The 19,390-nt window shown below is 26.9% G+C and overlaps 1 protein-coding gene across 1 annotated transcript; it reads right to left on the bottom strand.

Moving 5' to 3' along the window:
* Positions 1 to 4,978: 4,978 nt before the first annotated feature.
* LOC101216318 (linoleate 13S-lipoxygenase 2-1, chloroplastic) lies at positions 4,979 to 9,268 on the bottom strand. The gene is made up of 8 exons (XM_004142192.3): positions 9,113 to 9,268; positions 8,725 to 9,005; positions 8,352 to 8,610; positions 7,200 to 7,520; positions 6,988 to 7,073; positions 6,407 to 6,819; positions 6,039 to 6,305; positions 4,979 to 5,914 (listed from the first exon to the last, which is right to left on the bottom strand). The coding sequence occupies exons 1-8, from the start codon at positions 9,219 to 9,221 to the stop codon at positions 5,158 to 5,160; spliced, it is 2,493 nt and encodes an 830-aa protein (XP_004142240.3). The 5' UTR covers positions 9,222 to 9,268; the 3' UTR covers positions 4,979 to 5,157.
* Between the last annotated feature and the right edge of the window lie 10,122 nt (positions 9,269 to 19,390).

The following is a 19,390-nucleotide window of genomic DNA, read 5'->3' as shown; positions in this document are numbered from 1 at the left end:
ACATTTATATATAGATCGATTGAAAGTAGAAGTTAAAACAAAAAATCATTTTCTATAATAGTATGAATCCTCCTGGAAAGTATTAAAGAAAAGTTTATTGTCTTTATCTACAACTTTAAAAATATGTATGAAGTTGACATGTTTCCGAACACTCTACAATTTTGTATTAGTACAACAATCAGGAAGATGTCATTATTGAGAAATCTATTGTACATAAATTATAAAAGTTATACATATAAATAGTCTGAAAACAGAGAAAATACAAAAGTACATAAATTATATTTCTTAGAAAAATAATTTTTTTGAGTTGACTACGAAGTCGACGCCATAAAACATTTCATTGATATTATTTATCTTCGTCGTTGTTTTAATTATTATTATTTCTATTATTAAAATAATAATCCAACCATCATAATTTTGTCATTATTATCGTTGTCGTATTAACATCTTGACTTACTAACATTGTTTCATAATAGGTGGATAGGATTTGAATTACTATTTGAATAAATACGTATATAAATATTGATTCTTTTAACAAAATATTTTATAGATATCTCAAAATATTTACAATTATAGAAAGAAAGAAAAAAGCATCCAACCAAACAATTTTTTGTGGGTTAATGGGTTAAGTTAAAAGAGAGTTCATTGAAGATACAAATTCAAACGGATCAATACAATTATGTTATGGTCTAACTTAATCTTTTGAGGTATTTCTTCAACTATAACTTGATTATAGATTCATTGAATTATTTTCTATTTTATTTAAGCTTAGTCAACTCACTTGAAAGAGGAAGTGAGAGTTCTAACTAATCAATTAGTCAATTTAATTAGATGAAAGTGGGGTAATGATCAAGTTAAGCAAAAAAGTATTGAGAATTTGAATTATGCTAAGATGAATGTTAACTAGGAAGAACTTAAATTAACATTCACCATGTTTCTTCCTAGGTTGATTAGAATAGCAAGCTAAATTAAGCATAGCAAATAACACGTATGTTGGATGCTATTTATAACGATAATGATGCCAGTAAGAATCGAAAGTTTGTGTGAATGTGTTCCACAAACAATCTTTTGTTTTTATTATTTGAATTCCAAATTACATCTATGAAAAATACTATGATGAGGTTCAAGGGAAATATATAAAATGATTGTCCATTTGAAATTTTGGTTTGAGAACTTTTATTTTAATTAAGTGTATTAGGAGAAAATATGGAAATACCTAACATTAGCTAGGTTATAAATTATAATGTTATTTTTGGGTAACGAACATAATCTAACTTCATGAAGGTTCAAATATAACTATATCGTTTAAGAAATGGTGGAACGAGCCAAAAAAACTATATCCTAAAGCTCAATTAATCACGACTTGTATATATATCGATTTGATAACATGTTATCTAGAGAAAAATGACCTTGATTAGCCACAATTTATTTTTGTTAAATTTTATGAATTTTTTACCTAGTATTTCAATTGTTTATTTAGTCAAACTTCTATCTATCTATATATAATTAAAAGTTAGTTGGTGAATGGACAAAATTTGGACTAATCATAAAATAAGTTACTACTTATTTGTTTGGGGTCCAATTTTCTTTTGGAAAAAGAAATTATGTAGCCTAGAAGTGTCAGTCATTTCACACCACACATAAAATGTCTTATCACTCCAAGCGAAAGTTATTTTTCTAACGACAAAAGAAAAAATGTAGGTAAAGATATAATTTCGTTGGGTGGATACGTATTCATTTTTGCTGACAAAAATATAGACGTAGATAGAAGATTGAATATTGCGTAGATACACGTTGTTTTTATCGATAGAAAGAATACACTAAAAGTTAGGGGATTTGTGGGTTGGAATAAACTTGAAGAAGCACATCTTAGAGTTGTAGATTTAATCCATCCAAATAACTCATATTAAAAAATTAATTAACTCAACCATAAAATATAAAAATATTTTTAAAAATAGTAAAATAAATTAAAATATTTATAAATTATAGCCAAATTTTAAATTCTATCGCTTGATACTATGATATGCTATAGTGATAAAATGTACTATAGGTTACAAATATTTTGTAAAATCTACTCTTTAAAAAAATTATCCTAAAATATATGAGTTTTGGATAAAGTTATTTATTTAAAAAATAATTTAATGATTTTAATATAATAAATTATGGTTAATAACTCAATAAAAAAATTATTTCTAAACTATTAAAAAAATACTTTTAAGAATGAAGAAATTTTTAAAATAGCAAATTTTACCAAACATTTACAATATATAGCAAATTATATCCTGATAGTCATTAATATGTCATCATTAGAATCCAAAATTTTGTTATAGCTTCTAGATATTTTAATTTATTTTGCTCTTTTTTTAAAATATTGTTCTCCTTTAAAAGTGGATGAGGAATAAACTATTAAAAAAATATGAAAATTATAAATACATGTAAATACAATTATATATGATAAGTGAATGGCTTATCTTTTAAAACTTGGAGTTGGTTCAACTCAACTCGTAAGTTAGATTGATTGAACTTCTTAAATTTATGATGTCCGTACAATTAAATTGCAACAAATTTTGAGGAAAGTGATATATATATATAGAAATTAAAAAATTATCCTAAAATAAAGGAAAAATATTAGTTATATCATGAATTTAATTAGAAAAAACTAAAGTTGAAGTCTTGTGAATTAGTGGTTGATATTTTATAAACAAAGGTAATTAATTCTTACATTGAATTCATTAGATGATAGTATGAATGTGATCACCATAAAAAATAATATAAATCATGGGGTACGAGGTCGTCCCATAGAATTGTAATAATAATCCTATAAAATGTGAATGCATTAATTAATCATAACCCCACACTTTGGAATATATTGACCACTGGCTACCTTTTGTTGGCCCCTCTCTTTGTTCATTACCACCTTCCTTCCTTTCAACTTGTTAGTTTTAAACTATAAATTTGTTTTTATATAATATTATATTTTTACTTCCCCAATTTCTCCTTCAATCTTGAATTTTAATAATGTATCTTTTCAATAAGTCCTTAAATTGTTTAAAAAGTGTTTTCTTTTCTTTTTTTTCTTTATGAAAAATGATCAAATGGGTTAGCTGCTGCAGTTCTTTGAGTTTTTAATATAAGTATAAAAAGTTGTTTATTTTTTTTAAATAATGCTATAAGATTTAAAATTAGAAAAAAATAGTTTACTCTTACAATTTTACTCTATAAACAATTTTGAACTCAAAACCTTCCAATCGACGATGAAAAATACAAAAAGTATTTCATCAACACATGATTAATTGGCACTCACACGCATAATATATAATATATTTAGTACACGCACCAAAATTGTTTAGATTTTGCTACACGATCATTGTCCAAATTTAAACGATTTTTTTAAATATGTTATGTACACAATCGTTTAAATTTTGCTATTATTTAGTATGAATCGTTTAGAGATTTTTTTTTTCAACATTATTTGGTACACGATCGTTTAAATTTGATCGTTACCCAAATCTAAACAAATTTTTTCAAAGATTTTTTTAGATCGTTTAGATTTAGCTACAACTTATCCTATTTGTGGTAACGATCATTTTTTGTCAAGATTCTTTCATGCACAATCTAAACGTACTTTTAGATTTTGGACCAAAATCTAAATAAGATTTTTTGTGTACAGCATCGTTTAGATTTAGCTACAAAGTGTACCAATATCCATTTTTTTCAAGATTTTTTATATTTGGTACATGATCTTGAATAGCGCGAAATAATAGTTCGAAAACAATTAAAGAAAAAATAGATTTTTTAATAAAAAAATAAATTTTTTATATTTGGTACACGATCTTGAACCAAATAATAGTTAAAAAAAATAAAAGAAAATTATAGAAGAAGATAAAAAAACGGTGGAAAGAAAAAGAAAAATTGTAGAAAAAGACAAAGTTGGAATATTTTTTTAAAAAATGATTGGTTTTATGGACTTTTTTATTATGTGATAGGATGGATAAATATTTTGGTATTTTATTAAATTTATAAAAAATTCCAAATAATTTATGCCAATTCAATTATATGTATATGTTAGGTAGGCTAAAATTTGAAATTAAATGAAATGATAAATTAATTTTTATTAATTGTTCTTTTCCTACTTCTAGAAGAACCTAGGGTGTATTAGTAAATTAATTTAATATTTGTAAATAAAATGTGAGATCAATTATTAGACAATTAATATTTAATTATTACTTTAGTTGTTAGTTTAAATTAATTAGTACCTTTAGAATAGTTGATTGTTGGAGAGTTTTCTTTCATCTAAGGATGAACTTCCTTTGTTTCACCCTGAATTTACCAATCAACACCTTGAAGTGTTTAAATTTGATGAAAGAAATTTGAGTCAATTTGTGATCATGCACTTTAATTAGAAAGAAAAAAACTTAGTAGTGTTTAAATGAAAGTTACATTTGTGTTTAAACTCAAATTTAATACAATAAATTGATAAATCTCAACAATATTGTCTCGTGTTTTCGTTGTAACCGTTTAATTAAATAAAATCATTTTTTTTCAATTTGATATTAACATAAGAGATAAAATATAATTTAGTCTAAAAATATACTTAATTTGGTCCAAATGTTAATTAAGATTCAAATCCATGGACTAACCAGGTATAAACCAACAAAATACACACCTTTTATAAGTAGAGGAGTTTTATTTGATTTTGAAGGTTTCAATAAATGATAATAAATTGATTAATATTTTTGGCAATTTCTCCTTTTATTTCTTCTTTTTTTACTAAGCTTATGTCTGCAAAATTGAGTTTTGGTTATAAGAAAAGAAAGTTTCTATGTTTTAGACACTTCAACTCACAACTTGAAGAAAATAATATATATATATATATACATGCACAAGTTGAATGTATTCTATATTCTTAGAGACTCGGTGGCCAATCTATTCTAAATCTTCTATTTTGTTTAAAAGATCAGTTTGGTGTGAAGAAAAATGGAATAATGTAATGGATATATAAATTACTTGGCATTTAAATTATTCTAATAAAGTCATGCACATAAGGCAAAGACACTGACGTACAAAATGAAAATTACATATCTTATGGTTCCCAAGTAAGAAAAAAATGCAGAAAGCTGAAAAAGACAACGAATACGAGGAAGGGAGACGTGTGACTCAAGTGGAAACACTGTATGGAACTCCCTTTCCTGTGACCCCAAAACCTGAAGTTGGTTTAAGAACCTCATAAGGCACAAGCCCAGCTCCACGCCTATTCTTCAATTCATTGTTCTCATTCCTTTGATCAATTGTCTTTTCTAGTTTATCCAACTTCATTTTAAACTTGTCAAAGGCTTTGGCTATCATGGGGTCCTCAGCCCATGCTGGCTCTATCTTCTTCCCAATATACTCCTCATCTGGAGAATGTGCTGACAGTATCAACATAGTTTGGGCCACTGTAGAAGCTTGAGCTATTGAAGGGAAGGCCTCAAGTATCACACTTTCAGGATTGTTTATAAACGCTTCTGGAATTTGGTCATAGTCCTCTGTGGGCATGTTTGTCCTTGCAATACTGGGTCGGTTAGGAAAATAGCCAGCATGTGCATATTGAATGAAGTTGACAGCAGTGTGGTGCCCACATCCTACCCATGCTATTGTTGACACAATCTGAATTAAGTCGTTTGGGGTTTTTAGTGATGGCCATCCTGCTTCCTTCTTTTTATCTGGATGTCCCTTTTCCTTGATTTCTTTCCACCAAGCTTTCAACTCTTTATCGTTCTTTATCGCTTTCTCATCTGGGTAATAGTGGTTCACATATTCTGAAATCCATTCCACTAGGGCCTCCCATAAGATTAAACCATCGTTGGCGAAAGGGTAGTCTTTGATTGCCAACTTCAGACCATGTGGTGCACTTGCATCTCTTTCCGCCATTCCCCTAATAATTTTAAATTTATCACTAATAATTATTAGCATGCATAATTATATTTGGTCTAGCCAAACACTGCTCAAATTTAATTATATTGATTTCAAATCAAAAGTTGTACGTCTTGATAAATTACCTGCGAATTAAGTCCTCAGGGAGTGCTTGTGTGTCAAATTGCCACTCCTTCTTATATACCAAAGAACTAAATTCCATGGAATAACCTCCAGCAGAGAATGTGCTTTCAATGATGCCTCCGGCATTGATTAGAATTTCACGAGCATTTGAGTTGATACGCATATTGAATCGGAAATGAGGATGCAATAATCTATAGATTGGGTGCATAGTACTCAATTGTCTGTTTAAGGCGATTGCATATGGCTCCATGCAACAGTGAGTTCTAAGCCTGCATATATATAGATATATAATTAATTAATTATACTATCCACAAACACGGTGATATCAAAAATTGTTTTTCTTTTAAGCAATATATATATAGGTACGTACCAATGAATAACGAGTTGGTGAACACAAGAATCATGAGCAAGAACATGGGCTTTAGCAAGCCTCCATAGCCAAGCATTTGTTGCTTGAGTGCTTGGTGAGAAAACTTGTTTCCATTGGGGCTTTCCAGCCATTGGTGGCCGAGTTAGCTCAATACCCAAGGGACTCAAAGTGTCATCATCGTTTAGGAAGAACAAGGTTCTTGATCCATAGAGTGTGGTTCGCTTAATGCTTCTTACTTTCTCTACATATTGCATCAAAGTATCATGGTAATCTAATACGAACAATTTCTTTTGCGCTATAGCCTCTTCAACTGTGATGGAACTTCCTATTAATTTTTGAACCAATTCCGTGGTGAATGCTGATTCTTGAGGACCATATTCCACGGGGTCCAGCTCACTCTTCAAAGGCCAACTCTGAATTTATTCATACAAAATAATTAAGCTATAATTTCATATATACTATAGAGAGCAGATTAAAAATATCTGTCTTAAATCCCTAATATTTGACTTGGTTTTAATTAAAGCTAGTGGGTAAGGGTAGTTTGATATATATTTATTGATTATTGTTAGTCTGTCACTCACCTTGACCAACTGTATACAATAGGGATTAAGACCCGCAATTGTTTGTCTTGCAAATTCACTGTCACTAAGCCAATTGAACTTGTCTCCTGGAAAAACACAAGGATTACGTATTGTGATGTAAATGAATTAATTAAGTTGTACTGAAAATTGCTTACAAAAAAGAAAAAGAAAAGAAAAGTTTTGTTTATGTCGTGTGTATGTATGGTGCTTACTTTTGAGAGCCTCAGGTGGTGGGAATTTGATTACAGGGGTGTCGGGTTGAACAGGAGTGGGCTGAACAGAAGGTGGGGCGGGTTGATTTGATGCATTAAGTGTGGAGATAATGTTAAATTGAAGAATTTCATGTGGATTGGATGGAGGTGCAATGCCGTCTCTGAACATTAAGTCAATCTGAGTAAAGTCGGTGAAAGGCTTTGCTCCTAACTTATCTTTCTTCCCTGGGTTTGATGGGAACATTTTCTGCTTAACTTCTGAGAATGCTTCATCTCTTGGAACATAAAAGCTTTCTGTACTTCTTTGCTCTGACTTTGGATCTAACCACAATTGTATCATTTGTTAATTACTTCCCAAAAACATTATTATATTTAATTTCAAGTAACTATATGTTTAATTTTCTTTTATATTATTAACTAAATGCCAACTCTTATTTTCTTATTCTTAAAAATATTTTTTGAGTTTTTATTTTTATGTATAATGTAAGTGGACAACAAAATTTTAAAAAGTTACCCACATACCAAAATCAATCTCTATGTTGCTCTAATATTGGTTTGGTGGACTATATTTATAATTTTTTTAAAAAAATGTTACTATATACTTCATTATTATTTTTAAAGTTGTTGCTTGTTATAATTACTCTTAATTTAAATACTATTAGTGTAGGTAAGTAATAGATAGGAATATTTTGTAAATATTTTTATTTATTTTGCTATATTTAAAAATACCAAATTTTTTATTTTTCAACTTTCATTCAATGATTCATCCCATTCATATTTTTATTTTTAAGAAATCAAGTTGGTCCAATTTTAAAAACTTAAGACAAAATGTATAAAAATCAAAATAAACTAAAAACGTAAACTATGAGAATTTGAAAATATAAGTAAAAAAAAAACCATGAAAAAGAAAAACTTTAACGAAAAGGAACAAAATTTTTTTAGAAAAAATAGCTCATAACATTTTTTTTTTCATATTGCAAATTTGGCAAATATGACAGTAATCGACGATATTCTACTTTTAAAATTTGTTATTTTTACAATTTTGAAAAAGTAATTGAGATGGACTCTGTTATCGTAATTTTTTTGCTATTTTTGCAAACTCCATAATGAAAATGTATGATATAGAAACAAGAGAAGTGTATATATACATACCTGATACGGTAGCAGGACGACCAGTTCTACAACGTCGGGGGTAAGGATACTGAACTGAACCACCAAGAACTGGTCTTTTCCATTTGGTGTCTACGTCGGGATCTCCGAGGTCATTGTACACGTCGTAATCGTAAATCCTTTCGAACGCCTTACGCTCATTTGTATCCACTGTTCCATCTTCTTTTTGGCCTCTCAAATTCTCGAGATCTTCTGCTCTCAACTTCAGCAGCCCTGCTGGCGTATCTCCGGGCAAATAGGACTGCTCATATTATTCCATATTCAATTATTAGCAACACAATTCATTAATTTGAATCATCTCTCGTAATAATCATTACACAACAATATATATATATATATATATGAACCAACGAACCTTCGTGGAAAAGAAAACCCTGCGTTGGTCAGGAATGAGACTTTTGGGTTGAACCCATGAGGTACAGCTGAACGTAATTGTGTTATGAGATGTTGGATTTGCAACAATAACAGTATCGATAAATTTCTCAGACGAGTCGTCTTTCAATTCAACAATCACAGCTCCAATCTCTCCAAAACCTTTTGGAACTTGAATTTTAGCAACGTATTTGTACTTTTCTGCTGTAGATTCATTCTTGATTAATTCTGCCACACCTCCGATCAATGGTTTTTGCTGCCCATCTGATCAAGAACGGTATTACCAATCCATTAATTTTAACATATGATCAATACTATACAATACAACACAAATTAACAAAAAAGTTTGCATTCTTTTTCTTATTTTTTACCTCTGTCCAAATCTGAGCTAGCAAAGAAGAGCAAGAGAGTATCATCAGAAGGAAACGTTTCATTGATTTTGGGTATCACAGAAACAATTGCAATGATGTTAGACGCCATGGCCTCTGCTGCTGCAATACTCTTTCTTGTGTGATGGTGTTTAACTACCAACAACTCTTACCATATTTATAGATTGAAATTTCAATTTATTTGTCAGGAAATGCAAAGAAAAAAAAACACCAAATTTCTCTCTCTCTCTATCTCTCTTTAATTGATTTATTCTTATTTTAGCAGCCAATAGAAAAACCTTTCTTCTTTCTGCCAAACTTATTCAATAAAGTACTAATTTCTTCGTATTAACATTAATTAGATTGTTGGACTTGATCTCTTTCGAAGAAGTTAAAACAAAAACAATGTCTTCTTTATTTACTGTTAAAAAATTCATTAACTTAGTTAATTATAACAAGTACCGAATATTTTAATCCTTTTAACATGGAAAGAAAATAGTCAACAATAATGCAACGAAGAAATATTGTTATAATTGAAGTCTCGAACATGGAATGAGGTAATTGCTGAGTACTAAGAAAGAATTATGATACCTTATTCATAACATTAAATTTTCATTAACATCTCAATATTTCTATGAATATATGAATATTTCTATGTTTTCGTAGTTTCAACGTCAATATCTCTATTTTATTAATATAATAGTAATTTTGATTAATTTAAAGGTAATAAAATGTTTGTTTATTGGTTCATAATTATGTTCAATAGATTCCCATTAGAAATTGACACTAGGGATGGATATTTTCATCATGAATTGAAAAGTTGACTGAATTGTTATATATTCATAGATTTTTGTAATTGTTGTTTTTAATATCTCATCTATTACGTTTTTATATTATATTGTTTATGGTTGTCAAAACAAAACAAAGAATTTCATAATAAATAAATATAAAAGTATGTTACAAAAAAGAAAAAAGCAAAGAGGATTTTAATAATTGATGTAAGAAAATGTTGATTATTTTAATTGACTCGGAAGTCGACGCATAACGTGCTTGGCTGTACATGATTGAATTAATTAAATTCAACATAAGAAGAGGATAGGGTTGCGTATTAAATACATAAATATATACACACATATATAAAAGATAAAATTAGATTAGAATTGTGTTGAAAATTCAACAACTTGCAATAGTTTTTTTTTTTTTTCTGGGAAGGACGCCAGTAGCAGTCACCACTTGTTCTCTCCACCTAACAATCTCTACTTTTTTTTTTCTCTTTATGTATTCTTATACCCAACTTGTAATTTATATACTAATTTCTCCTTACAATTATTAAAACTAATTTATTGTATGGTTTTATGATTAAAATTTGTAATCATTTCCTCATTCTGTGCATGTGGTGGTTGAAGAACTTGAACAAAACTTACTAAACAAAATATTAAATAAATCAATTTACTATATGAAATGTTAAATCCCATATGTTCATCCGAGTTGGAAGGTATGGAAAAACTATAAATCATTGAATTTATAACTAAGAGAAGGAGAGTGTGGAATGGGAAATATTAATTGGATTTGGTTTTAGAAGAAATAGATTATATATTATAGAATAAGAAAGCTAATGACTACAAATTCCGATAACTGACAAACAATTATAATCAATTTCTCCATTTCACATTCTCTCATTCTCTCATGTGCTTGTTGATAATAAAATAATGGAAAATTTCATCCAAATAACAAAACATTTTGGAAAAAAACAACTTTTTTAACGGAAATATGATAGAATTAGTGATATCAGATAACTATTAGACGATAATCATAGAATTATAAGCTTTTAAATCTGCTGTTTTAGTAATTTATAAAATGTAGTGATATGAATCATATTACCGTTAATTTTTTTTTCCTATTTTTACAAGAGTTTTAAAATAATAATAATAACAATATAGTAGATATAAAAAATTGTTATATTTTTATAAATATTTTAGTTTGTTGTGTTATACTTATTTTTAAATTTTGAATTATGGTGGTCTTTTCTAAGAAATTTTCATTAATTTGTATAAATATATTTGCTTTTAGTAATTTGACTTTCTTTTTTAATTAATATAACTTACGTTATTTTTATGGGTTATTTTTCTCTACATAATCGTTTATATTTTATGACCTTTTGTTTTATAAAAATCAGAATTCATTTGTATATGATGGATGTGAAAGGAATATATATTTCTCCAAAAAAAACCTATATAATTGAACAAATAATGGGAAAAAAGTATAAAAAAAGATAATGTATGAAAATTCTCGAAAATAATAAGAGGATTTAAAATTGTTGACAAGTGACATTTCCAATATTTTAGAATAAACAGGGTATCATATACTCATTGTACAATATATCGATTCAAACATATTAAAATAAATACAAATTTCTCCCGGAAAAATCTCGCAAAGAAAAGGTATAATTTTAAATTGAAAAGTGAATAATACTTCCTCAACTTCTATATGGTATTTGTAAATAATAAGGATAAATGCCAATTAGATTAAAAATATAAACTAACGTATATCAACGTACAGTATTTTTAAAAATAATAAAATAAATTAAAATATTTACAAGGTATAGCAAGATTTTATATTATATTAGTGATAGACTTCTATCACTGTAGCATATCAATAACTATCAACAACAAAATTTTGCTATAACTTGTAAATATTTTGTAAAATTTTCAAACACATTTAAAAAAATTGCACGATAACAAAGTCTGTCAAAATCTATCATTGATGAAAGTCGATTGTTGATATACCATGTTACAAATATTGATCTATCATTAATAAACCACTAGATCGAATCTATCAATAATAGAAGTCTATCATATATAAACTTTGCTATATTTGTAATTTTGTAAAATGTTGTTATATGCTTAATTATTATTGATAAAGTTGCTACTTATTATAATTATCGATTATTTTTAAACGAGGAAATAACAAAAAAATATCAAAACTACGATAAAAATTTCAAATAGGTTATAATTAATTTAATAATTTTTCTATAATTTTTAAATAGTTTCAATTTATATATTACATGTTATATTTAAAATTTTCCTTGAAAATACTCTAATTCATAATTCATTACAAGTGGGGATTGGGTCCCTCATCGATGGCTTTTTTAGAATCTAATAAAACAATTTTTAAGATTAGAAAACTATAATAATAATAATAATAATTATATATATATATATATATATATTTATTTATTGGAGAATCATTCTCTATAACTATATAGTTATCAATCTCAATATATATATATATATATATATATCGTTATCTAATTTCAAGATGAAGCTATTGGCAAACTAAAATAATAATAGATAAAATAAAGGAGAGAAAATTTGTCTCTCGAACCTTTTGGGTTTCACATGCACGTACGAATGATTCAAACTTTACAAATTGATTAAACAATCATTTGCCTCTTACTCTTTCCTATATATTTTACAACCTTTTTCATTTTTAGTACATATACTTTTGCTTATCTAATTTTAATTTTCTATACCTTACTTCACCCTTCATTTTTATCCATTTTAAAAATACATTTACATATTTCGTAATTTTTTAATAATATCATTTAAAATATTTAAAAACATAGTAAAATATCACAATCTATCTATAATATACTACTATATATTAACATAAACTATCATATATATCAACCTCTCATAATACAAATAGACACAATAAAAGTATATATCTTATTATATTTATTAATATTTCAGTTTATTTACTACAATTTTTTAGTGCATACAGATAATATTATTAAGTTGATTAAAACAAAATTTAATATTAAGTGACTAAATTTTTAAGATGGCTAAAATGAAATAAATTTGGTCAAATGGTATTTTAATCATGTTTTTATTTATTTGATTATGTGGATAAGATTGTGTCATCATCCAATAGTATGATAATGATATTAAAAAATAAATTATTATATTAATTATTTTTTTAAGGTTTTATTTTATTTTATTTATGTTTGAAATGGAAAGCCAAGCTGGCCTTGGGACCCTTCTCTTTCCAAGAAATAACTCGTAAACCCTTTCCCATCTCTACCTTTTCATTTAAATTTATTTCAAACAGATATATATTACAATTACATGTTTCTTTCAAGGAAAAATGCCCCATCTCTATCTAAACTTAGGGATATTTTTCATATGCTAGATTTATTTTTTAATATGAAACTAATTTGATTTCTTTTTACTATATAGGTAAAAAAAAAAAAAAGTATGTGATTACTTGTGTGATTTTCTTTACTTATAACCCAAGGATGCATGTTAATTGTATTTATTTGTTGTGTGTTTCATGAAAAGAAAAAAGTTTTGTGATTGAGAATGTAGTAAAAAAAAAAATGAAAAAAACTAAGGATTTAAGAAAAGGTGTGACAAAAAAATTATTTAATAAGGACCCCAATCTCATGTGTGATTGGCCTTAATTTTGATGATAATTGGTATATATATATACCACAATAATGAGTGATTGCCTTTTTTATGACAATCGTTTTTATGATAGTTGATGTGTATATATATAAACACACCCACCACAATTATGTGTATATATATATATATAGGTGATAACTTTATTTAGTACACTTTTTGATCATTATTGGTGTATATATATATATATCCCTTTGATCATGATATGTATAAAAAGTAGATATAACAAAGGAAGAAAGTTGTGGGAGTAGAAATAGTTTTATAGGTTTAATAAATATAATAAACAAAATAAAAAATCTACAAATTAAATGTCTCTTTAAAATACCTCCATACATCTTAAAGTGCAGTTTTCCAATTTTCTTTTAAGGAATTTACAAGTATTGTTGTGGAAATCTTCTCTAATATATATATATATATAAAGTGACAGTTTTAAAAATAGAAAAAAAATTAAAATATTTACAAGTTATACCAAAATTTTTTAATTCTAACAATGATAGTTAGTAATAATCATTGGCTATCAATACCACGGATAGAAAAATATTACTAGTTATCAAATATTTGTTATTGATAGAATCTGAAAATTTGCTATAACTTATAGATATTTTGTCAAATTTTCTATTTTTTTTTTTTTATAATTTCTCATTTATATACGTGTATGTATAACACAACACCATTGTTTCAAATAATGGCTATTTTCCCAAACCAATATTGTCAAACTCTATTTCAAAAATAATAAAAATTTAGAAGACAAAATTATTAATTTCATCCTTAAACTTGTAGTATTATAATGAATTTAAAAAGTTGACATAGTATAAAACCAACATTGAAGTCATAGATATTTGAGATTACTTTATATTATATATTATTGAATTCATTAAATAACGTTCTCTAAATTGAAGCAAACACGTGATTGACACGTACGCTATAAACAAGATATTTATACGAGGTCGTTTCACTTAGAATACATTATATTGATTAACCATTTGTTTATAATTGGTTAGTCCCCACCAATCTTTATCTACCTGCCAATAACTTTTAATTAAATGATAAATGATAAACTTTTTTAACCAATAATGGGAGGATCTCACCTAAAAAGTTTATCACGTGATAAATTATGATTAGATAATTTGATCAAATGTACAAATATGTTACACTATCTATAACTAAAGTTATGAAAAACTACAATTCTAGTCTCCAAGTTTTGATGAATATGTGCTTTTGGTCATTAAGTTTTAAAAATGATTTTTATCAAGTTTTATAACAATAGATTTATTTGGTTCTCGAGTTTTCATAATGTACCATTTTACTTGATCAGTTTTAAAAAATAGGTATAAGGTTTTAAAAGTCTTTTACGTTTGATTTTTAAAAAAATAATTATATGATATTTAAAATTTAAAAAAAAAATTGTAAAAAATGTAGTTTTGTTTTGTAGAGTAAATAGTTTGTCAATTTTTTATATTATTTTTAGTGAAAAATTCTTAAAATAGTTTTAGAGAGGATATGAAGTCGTATAATTATTTAAAATATAATTATAAAGTTATTTGAGAATTGATGTGATGTATATAATCCTATCTTTCTTTTAAATGAAATGGAAAGCCTAATTGATTTATGTGAATCTGTTAAATAATATTGGTGTGGAAGTTTGAAGTTTTAAACTTTTCATTCACAAATGTTATATTATTAAGAAAAGACTAATAATTTTCTACATAATTGACTTATAAATCTCTCTCTCTTTTCTTTGGTCTTTCTTTTTCTTTTCTATCTACTCTCATTTTAACGTTTTCCTCACTTACATCACAACACTTCTTTTTCTATTTTATCCATATATTCACACTTAATTAAACGGAAAAAAAAAATACATTTTACACATTTAATTAAAATTCGATCATTTTTAATTATTATTATCTATATTAATCATAGGGACGTTGACAAAAATAGCAATAAAAAAAAATTATGATAAAAAGGCGCATATCACTCCATTTTATAAATTACAAAAGTAACAAATTTAAAAGAGATAATATTTTAATAAAAATGCTATGAAGTATTTTTTTTTCTAGATTTTTTTGTTAACTAATGCAATTTTCCATAGTTATATTTATATCATTATCACTTTTTTTAAGAGTAATTATAACTGGTAGCAATTTTAGAAATAATAATTAAGCATAGATTTTGACAGATTTTGTTATATTTACAATTTTTTAAAAATATTATTGTATAATTAATTATTTTTTGAATGTAAGTTTTATATTTGGAGTTATTTGTGTTTTAGTACAATAATTGAGATGGAAAGATTTGAAGTCTCCATCTGGGTGATATCATTAATCACCATAATTGAATTCCCACACTTGGTCGATTATTCCATACTGTATAGATATGCTCTTAAGTTCGTGGTTGATGGCCTCCCTCTCTCTTTGGTTTCTTGGCGATATGTGTTGAATTTGATTAGGTGGGCGGTGAGTATGAACAGCCAACCACACCCATCCAATCTTTAAGAACCATAACTATTTCTTTAAATGATCTCTTCTACAAATATATTTTCGATTCTCATAGTCATACAATAATTACTTCTCCAATAAGTTATTAATTTGCATTGTTGACTATTTTCCCTTTTAATGGATGTATTTCAAATTATTCAACTTGAGTTTTTTAAATTTTTTATAAGCCTTATGGGTTATTTATTAGTTAATTATATTACTAATTTATTTTCTGTTTATTTCTTTTTATTTTTATTTTTAGCTAATTAGCTTCTAGAAAGAAAGAAAAAGGCTTTCTTTTGTTTTGATTATCTACTTTATTTTGTTTTTTTTAATTTGGAAAATGTTTAATTTCTTTTAGAGAAATTAACGTAAAAATGAAAAAAAATTATAAGGACGAAATTGTTACTTCGAAGAAAGTTTAAAGATCAAAGATATCTTAACTTTAAACTAAAATACATGAGTTAAATCAAATATAGTTCAATGACCGATAGAAAATTTGGATTTTAAAATTCTTTTTAATGGGGTTCAAAATCAATTGATTGAGAACGAGAGAAATAACTCAACTGTTTTATAAGAAGTGTGAGCTTTATTGATTTTCTATTGTGTGATTCTAAAAAGTGTGAATGAATATACTATTGAATGTGATCTAAGGATCATTGTCCGATTTGAAAGATTTTTTTTATGGTCACTCAAATAGTAACCAATAAAAGAAGTGGTAATTCAGAGGTTGTTGCAAATAATGAAGATAAACAATAATAGCAAACAAGAAGTTAAGTCAAGTTTCAACCCATAAATACAAACGGCCTTAATTAAGCTATCAATCACAAATGTCACAATTGCATGAGTTAAGAACAACTCCTATTTAGCCTTGTACTCAAGTATGCCCTTTAAAAGCCTAAGTTATTTGTTAGGCCTAATTATATGTTTTGGTTAATTGGGCCTCAATGTTTTGCAGGATGATCAAGAAAGCTTGGAGGAGAATAATAGAACCTTTTCTTTTTAGTTCTCCTTCTTCTTCGTTTTCTCTCTGTTATTCAAATCCTAATGAAAGCTTTTTATGGTTTTGGGCAAGTAGATGATATATGCACATACACCAGTATGAAGATGAGGGAGATGAGAGGAGATAATACACAAATTTACGTGGTTCGGGCAAGTTGAAGCCCACGTCCACGAGAAGGAACTTTTCTTATTTATGAAGTTGAGTATACAAAAATCTCTCATTTTCTGTCTTATTTTTCTTGGAGATGAGAAATATATATGTATATAGACTACTTTGTTAGAATGCAACTATACATATTTATAGGTGGTTACAAATGGTGAGTAGTTAAAAAAAAAGTGTAATACTTATGCTCTTATGTTGGAATTCATTCTGTTTTACATTAATAATCCTTTGTTCATATAGCTTAATTAGATCTCACATAGTTTCATGCAATCACTTGTGGGTTCTACGTGTACCTCTTGTATCTGGATCATGTGACTTTCTATATATGTGTTCCTTAGTGAGATTTATATATATTTTTACTTTCTCCATCATTAAACATCAACTAACACTCTAATTGAAGTCATTAGTTCAAAATAAAAAATAGAAAGTGAGAGCGAGATGCAGTAACTAATTTGATCAATTGCATGCATTAACTAAGCCATGTTATATATATTCTTACGGTATCCTACTAGATTGAATAATCCCTTACAAAAAAATTAACTCATAAAATTAGTAGATATGAATGAGAATACATTATCAAAACAAATGTCATGAGTTATAATAATGTAGAGAAATAATGAAATATACTAGAAAAACAACAAGTGGAAGTAACAGAATTGGGCGCTTGGAACAAAGCCTACACATTTAGGGTTCCCTCTAAAATGCTAGAAAAATAGTGGGTTGGGTGGTTGGAAATGTAAATCTCACTCTTACATCCTACAAAAGTAATGTTACGAAGTTATAATAATTCAACCTCTCTCAAGAAATGTAAATCTCACTCTTACATTCACGTTTGGCTATAATAACCTAAACAGATCTTTGTGTTTTGGATCCACGGCACAATGGGATCACTTTAAAAATGCACGGGATTTTCATGCAAAATTGTCACCCTCATGGAAGGACTTCAAAAATCATCTCAAGCATAAACGATAAATCTTGAGGAACTTGTGGTCCGACTTGGGATTGAAGAGAATAATCGAAAGGACTCACTCAAAAGACTCACTCAAAGTCATATTTTCAGTATTTATATATCAGGTAGAATTAACTGGATTTTTCTGAACCTGACTGATTACAGTTTTGGAGTCCACCATTTTGTAATCCAAAAATTTTCTAACGATAAATTTCTTTGCACCAGCAACTTCAGTTTTGTACTTCTTCTCTAACGAAGTCCATAGATTTTTAGCCGAATCAACACTACTAATATACATTGTACAGTGTGTTGTCCTACTCATTCAAAATATAATTTTTGCAAAGATATTCTGCATGTTTCCATGCATCAATTTTGTCAGTTTCTCCCTCAAGTAAAATAGGAGCATCCTCTGTGAGAAATTTTGCCAAATTTAAAGTGGTGAGATAGAACAACATTTTTTGTTGCCAACATTTGAAATCAACACCACCAAAATTTTCAGGTTTCTCTCCATGGACAACACTAGTTACAGGAACTGAATTAAAGTTTGTTGAAGTCATATTTTCAAAACAAATAAATTTTAAACAAATAATTAAAGATGAATTCTCATATACAAACTAATCCAGAAAAATATATATATTGAAAAACACTCAAGTTAATTTCCTTACTGTAATACTTGAATAAAACTTTTTTTTAACACATTCAAGTTAATAGGCTTACTGCGATACTTGAATAAACAAAAATTAAACAATATGTATATATAAAACAAACTAATATATATGTGTGTGGAATAAACTAAGGCAGTGAAAGGAAAAAAAAAAAATCGAACAAAGTAAAGATTAAAACAATAAATGGATAAGTAATCTTTATACACTGCTGCTGTGAAGGATTTTTTTTTTTTTTTAATTCTTATTACATATAAACATAAAATAGCCTGTATAAAAAAATTGTTATCCAAATATGATTTTAAAGATGCTTGATAATCTTTAAAAAAAAATAGAACTTCAAATGCAGAAATTAATCTTGTTAATTGAAGAAATACATAAAGTATGTAAAAGCAACCGTGACTACAAAACGATGAAGAAAATCCATTATGAATAAATCTAAATACATTATGTTTCGTTTGAAATTAATCACGCATAAACATTTGTAAAAGAAAAATTGTCTTAAGATTGTTATACAGATTATCAAAATGTCACGAAGATTATTATCACAATGAATAAAAAATCATAC

Source organism: Cucumis sativus, chromosome 4 (genome assembly GCF_000004075.3).
Source record: "Cucumis sativus cultivar 9930 chromosome 4, Cucumber_9930_V3, whole genome shotgun sequence".
Lineage (NCBI taxonomy): Eukaryota > Viridiplantae > Streptophyta > Magnoliopsida > Cucurbitales > Cucurbitaceae > Cucumis > Cucumis sativus.
The sequence above is the reverse complement of the archived record's forward strand: the minus strand, read 5'-3'. Positions and strand labels throughout refer to the sequence as shown.

Coding starts and splice junctions, on each gene's coding strand:
- LOC101216318 (XM_004142192.3), bottom strand. CDS start 9,221: ATGGCGTCTAACATCATTGCAATTGTTTCTGTGATACCCAAAATCAAT. Junction 8,611..8,724: donor GGGTTTTCTTTTCCACGAAG/GTTCGTTGGTTC, acceptor TAATATGAGCAG/TCCTATTTGCCCGGAGATAC. Junction 7,074..7,199: donor ACCACCTGAGGCTCTCAAAA/GTAAGCACCATA, acceptor GTGTTTTTCCAG/GAGACAAGTTCAATTGGCTT.